At 43.4% G+C, this 6,000-nt stretch overlaps 1 protein-coding gene across 4 annotated transcripts in view; it reads left to right on the top strand.

Annotated features, from left to right (window-relative positions):
- The first annotated feature begins 3,592 nt into the window (after window positions 1-3,592).
- Window positions 3,593-6,000, top strand: part of CPED1 (cadherin like and PC-esterase domain containing 1) — a 223,477-nt gene continuing 221,069 nt past the window's right edge. For all 4 annotated transcript variants that reach the window (XM_033958590.1, XM_033958592.1, XM_033958591.1 and 1 more), the window contains exon 1: window positions 3,593-4,465. In XM_033958590.1, the coding sequence (XP_033814481.1) occupies window positions 4,244-4,465 (222 nt within the window). In that variant the 5' untranslated portion in view covers window positions 3,593-4,243. The remainder of the gene's footprint in view (window positions 4,466-6,000) is intronic.

The raw sequence follows: 6,000 nt of genomic DNA, 5'->3' as shown, positions 1-6,000 counted from the left end.
TATTTAAGCCCGTTACATTAACGGGTGCTAGAATAGATGTGTAGACTTTTAGCACAATGGGTCGCTGAGGCGTTTCTTTCTTTCTTACTTTATGTTTTTTATCTCTCTCCCTGCCCCCCTTTCTTTCTGTTTCTGTCCCCCTGTGTCTCTCTGTCTCTTCCCTGGCCCCCTGTCTTACTGTCTCTCTCCCTGGCTGTCTGTCAGTCTTTCTTTGTTTCTGTATCTTCTCCCTTTGCGAGTGTGGGGCAGTTGTAGGCGCGCAAGCGCACTCCTTCCGGCCACGGACATACGGAACACGCAGGTAGGAGTGCTCATGCGCCGCTTAGGGTTTTATTATGTAGTCATTAAGCCTGTTACATTAACGGGTGATAGAATATATGTCTGTCTGTCTCCCTCCCGCTGACTCTCTCTCTCTCCTAGCCCCCTTTCTCTGTCTGTCTTTCTGTCCCTCTCCCTGCCCCTGTGTCTTTCTTTCTTTCTGTCTCCCTCCCTCCTGCTGTCTGTCATTTTTCCCCATTTCCCTGTGCAGCAGCATTTCCATCCCACTTCCCTCCTATCCCCCCCCTTTCCTGTGCAGAAGCAGCAGTGGTATTTCCCTTCCCCTCCAAGTCCCTGTATAGCAGTAGCAGCATTTTCCCCCACCCCCTTTCCCTTCTCTTACCATGATCTGCTCTTCTCTTACCTGCTCCGTTCAGCCCCTCCCCCTTCTTTTACTGCCGTTGTTCTGCTGATCTGGCCTGCTCCTGACCCTCCCACCGCCGACAAACCTCCGGGCTCAAGCTGCGTAGGCAGCACTTTAAACACGCTGCTTCACGGTCTTCTACTACCGATTTCCTCTCCCGCGTCTGTCTCCGATGATGTCATCAGAGACGCGGAAGAGGAAATCGGTAGAAGGGCGCGAAGCAGCGTGTTTATAGTGCTGCCTACGCCGCTGGAGCTGGGAGGTTTGTGGAGGGTCAACGGGCGGAGCGGGGCTGCTCTCCACCACTCGGTTGCTGCCACTGCCCCACAGGGCCGTGAGTGTGTTGTAGTCGCGCATGAGCACTTCTTCAGGCCACGGACATACGGAACACGCAAGTGGAAGTGCGCATGCGCGGCTTAGGGTTTTATTATAGAGATTAATCTAACATGTGATGTTTGCAATGTCACTAGACTTTATGTACTGGCTGTACATTTGTATACCTAAAGAGGGAAAAAGACCTCAGACTCCCTTCAAATCATTTCAAGCAACCAAAACTGGTCAACTGAATGGGATATCCATATAATAGTACAAAAGGAAGTGGGAACGGACAATGAGCACTCCACTGAAGAACACTGATGTAACACCAACTTGTTTATTTCATAAAAGGACACAAGCAGAAGCTGTAGACCCGACACAGCACTGTGTTTCGGCGTCTGAGGAACGCCTGCATCAGGGGTCACTAAAAATGGAACCAAACCTGTGGCGTATATGTTCACAGATGACATGTCTGGGTCCAACTAACATGCCAGAGTAACCAAATTCGCTGAAAAGCTATGGAAGCATTTTCAAAAAGGTTTGGTTCCATATTTAGTGGCCCCTGATGCAGGTGTTCCTCAGAGGCCAAAACACAGTGCTGTGTCGGGTCCACAGCTTCTGCTTGTGTCCTTTTATGAAATAAACAAGTTGGTTTTACATCAGTGTTTTACAGTGGAGTGCTCAATGTCTGTTCCCACTTCCTTTTGTATTGTTTTATACCCATGGGTTCTCTGTCCTGTTGGACTTTTTGGTGTTTACTATATCCATGTAATAATCATAGTTCTTTTTTAAATAAAAAATCTTTTTATATTGTATAAATATAAAAAATCAGCGTAATTTCAAAATGAAAAAGACTTGGGGCTCCTTTTACGAAGTCGGGTTAGCGGTTTAAAGCGCGCTAGCCACTACCGCCTCCTCTTGAGCAGGCGGTAGTTTTTTGGCTAGTGCGGGGGTTAGCGCCCACTAAAAATGTGCATGCGATAAAGCCACCAACGCGGCTTCGTGAATAGGAGCCCTTAACTTATTGGGAAGAATCAATTCAATTTCAAAATAAAAAAGACTAAGGGGCTCCTTTTACGAAGGTGCGCTAGCGTTTTGAGCGCACGCACCAGATTAGTGCGCACTACCTGAAAAACTACCGCCTGCTCAAGAGGAGGCGGTAGCGGCTAGCGCGCGCTATTCCGCGCGTTAAGGCCCTAACGCACCTTTGTAAAAGGAGCCCTTAGCTTATTTGGAGGATCAGGATTCCTCCCAATAAGCGGTCTTTTTTATTTTGAAATTATGCAGATTTTTTAAATATTTATACAATTTGAAGAGGGTTTTTTTTTTAGACGGATGATTATTACATGGATATTCCATTCAATTGACCAGTTTTGGTTGCTTGAAATGATTTGAAGGAAATCTGAGGTCTTTTTCCCTCTTTAGGTATACAAACCTACAGCCAGCACATATAAATATATAAATTTCCCTATATAAATGCCTTTTTGAGGTTAATTTGGTCCCAAATTAATTCATTGTTAGAAAATCATGTTGCCCTATCTTATGATACTATTTTATTTGGTACATCAATGAGATTTAAGAGTCAAATTTCAGCAAATAACAATAAACTTTTGCTAATACTGACGGGGGTTGCCATTCGACATATTATTGGGAATTGGAAGGATTATACTAAAATTAATTATACCTTTTGATGGAATTCAGTCTGTCATATTTATAAAATGGAGAGAGTGCTTGCCATACAGCAAGGAAATTACAATAATTTTAGAAAGATTTGGGGGCCATTGATTACATATTCTAATGACTAGACACTTTAAACACCTTTTTATTATATAGGAATATGATTAGTGTGGGATTGGGATGTATGATATATGTTTAATTGGTTGATTCCTAATAGAAGGGATGGGGAGGGAGGGTTTCTTTTTTATGCTTACTGATAATAATATATAAGAATATCAAGTGATTTGTAAGAATTCTCTGATTAATTATTGTACACTTGTTATAAGATATGAAAATGAATAGAGATTTATTAAAAAATATATATATTTATACAATATGAAGAGGTTTTTTTTAAGACAGATGATTATTACATGGATATGCCATTCAATTGACCAGTTTTGGTTGCTTGAAATGATTTGAAGGGAGCCTGAGGTTTTTTTCCCTCTTTAGGTATACAAACCTACAGCCAGCACATAAAGTCTTAGTGACATTCCAAGCACCACATGTGAGATTAATTAAGAATGAAATGAGTACGCCATTGTGAGAGGGATGGTGGACTATATTTTTTTTAAATAAAGAAGGAGATACAGGAGCTTCATCCCTTTCTTTGACACTCATACAGATGTGAACAATGTGTGGCTTATAATATGGAATTGCCTTCTGCTAACTGGAGGAGATTCGTACCGTTATCTCACATCATCTCCTATCTTGGCAACCTAGAGCTGTTGCCACCCAACGAAAAGCACTCCATAAAATTGTGAAGTGCAAGCTTATTTCATAGGCAAAAGGGAACTTTAAATCTAGTCCCTAAACTTGTGTCTGTGCTGGGCTCAGAGGAAGCCCCGCCCTCAGAGCTGGACTGCCCTTTTGCTTCTAGGATGTCTGGTCCAAGTAAGCGCAGATGGTTTCTGTGTGTGTGATGAGCTGGAGGCAGAAGGCTGGGCGGCAGCCAGTAGTTTGAAAGGGATGCTGGTCAAAACAAAACAACTTCGGCAGCTAACAGGGCAAGAAAACTTTCAGATCTGATCTGGATTTAAGCAAACTGAGAGGTCCTAGGAAAATGGATGGCCCCTGGAAGCTGTAATTGCTAGTAGGGAGAGAGGAGAAAAGTGATGTAAATGAGAATGGAGAGAAGAGTTCAAAAGGAACTTGAAATTCCTACATGCAAAGCGGTGTTTTGAAGTTTTCAGTGGCTGCTGGCAGACCTGATGTCTCTGCAGCTTGGAAATTACAAGCAGATTTGCCAATTACTGTCTTGCGATGCTGCTAACTTATTTCACATACGTTATGAGACAAAAGAAGCGATTTTTACCCATTAACTCTGCATGGGAAGAGTGAGCACCCCCTTCCCCACACACGCACACCTTTTTTGGGGGGGCAGCTCAGGCTCTTCAGCGCTACTTATGGAAGATCCGCTTGCATCTCCCTCAGACTTTTTGGGCTCGTTTGACCTGTTTTCTGAAACTCCGATTGCAAGGATGGGGCCATTTGGGACCAAACCGTGATGCGAAGGGCTCAAATGACCCGGACATGCTCGGCTGGCAGCTTTGGAGATGCCCTCGACGCTGTCGCCCTCGGCCCATCTTTGTGGCGCTGGTAGTGGTGGTCTGCCTGTCCTACCAAAGCCTGACCTTCTTGGGCAGGAAGATCTTCACCTTGCCCAGGACTTCCCAGACCAAATTAGAGCGGGTGAGCTCCACAAATAGCACGCACTGCCTCTATACCTTGGAGAACCTGCACCCAACAGAAGAGGTAAGAAATTCAAAATGAACCTAGTGGGGTGATCATTTGAAAGGTCACCTGCATGCCAAGTTGAGAACCATACTGTGCAAAGTAGAAGCCAGCTCTGGGGGTACTGTGGGTACTTGAGTACCCCTAATATTGAACAAACTAGCTGTGTCCAGGGAGATTTCCATTTCCATTGGATTTAGCACCCTGAATAATTTTTTTTAAAGTTGGATCCTATACTGTGTGCAGGGCTGTCCAAGTCCGGTCCTCGAGATCTACTGGCAGGCCAGGTTTTCAGGATATCCACAATGAATATGCATTAGAGAGATTTGCATGCACTGCCTTCTTGGTATGAAAATCTTTCTCATGCATGTTCATTGTGGATATCCTGAAAACCTGGCCTGCCAGTAGATCTCGAGGACCGGACTTGAGCAGCTAATGCTTCTATTCCAGTGGTCTCAAACTCAAAACCTTTGCAGGGCCACATTTTGGATTTGTAGGTACTTGGAGGGCCGCAGAAAAAAACAGTTAATGTCAATTTTGCATGACAATTTTGCATGAGGTAAAACTCTTTATAGTTTACAAATCTTTTCTTTTGGCTAAGTTTTAATAATAATATTGTAATTTATAGCTAAAGAGACATATGATCAAGAAATTGTTTTATTTTACTTTTGTGATTATGATAAACATACCGAGGGCCTCAAAATAGTACCTGGCGGGCTGCGAGTTTGAGACCACTGTTCTATTCTGTTGTCCTCATTATCTTTATGAAGTTTTACATACATGGAACATTTAAAAAAAAAAAAAAAAAGTCAAATGTGAGCAGGCAGCCAGCAGACTGCAGATGGTTGCGTTCAGCCTTCTTCTGCAAATCTTCTTAAATATGAAGGGCTATGCCAATAGCTGTCACTTGTGTTTTCAGGCTGTCCCTGGGGTACCTTCAGTAGTTTTGAGCTTGCTGCAAGCCCAGTTTTCCAGGCTGAAAGAATGGCGGGCCAGGAAGCCTAGAAAAGTGATGCAGACACAAGCTGAGCCTGAGTGGGATTCGGGGCTCTGCCGGCTTTATTAGCGGGTCTTTCCTACTCTGGGACTGTCATGTATGTATTCTGCCAGTCTGTCAAGTGACTCTCATGCCATTTCGTGTGACTGCCCGAAGGAATCCTTATTCCCGCAAAAGAATTCTTGCTTTTCAGGAACGTTTGGCTCTATTTATGCAGAGATAATTGCTTCAAGATGGTAAAAAGCAGCCTGTTTCTGTAGTTACATTCATCCATGCTTGAAACCACCACACTAGCAAGAATCTTCAAAATGTCAGCTTTCTTGTTTCCTTGGTTGTATTATTTTCCTCTTTTTTTCTTCTACTTCAGGGTCTCTTTTTCTCTGTCTGCACTTTTCTACTGGCCACGCACATCTGTATTACAGTTCTTATAGGAGTTGATCCTTTCGTGTGCTGCATTTCTTTAAGCTCATATGGGTGGGAGCGACTAAAACAGACGATGCTTTCAAAGACCTTAAATAGGAAAAGAAACAAATGATTTACTTTATCAGGCAAGTAAAAT

The sequence above is a fragment of the Geotrypetes seraphini genome, chromosome 9 (assembly GCF_902459505.1).
Source record: "Geotrypetes seraphini chromosome 9, aGeoSer1.1, whole genome shotgun sequence".
NCBI lineage: Eukaryota > Metazoa > Chordata > Amphibia > Gymnophiona > Dermophiidae > Geotrypetes > Geotrypetes seraphini.
The sequence above is the reverse complement of the archived record's forward strand: the minus strand, read 5'-3'. Positions and strand labels throughout refer to the sequence as shown.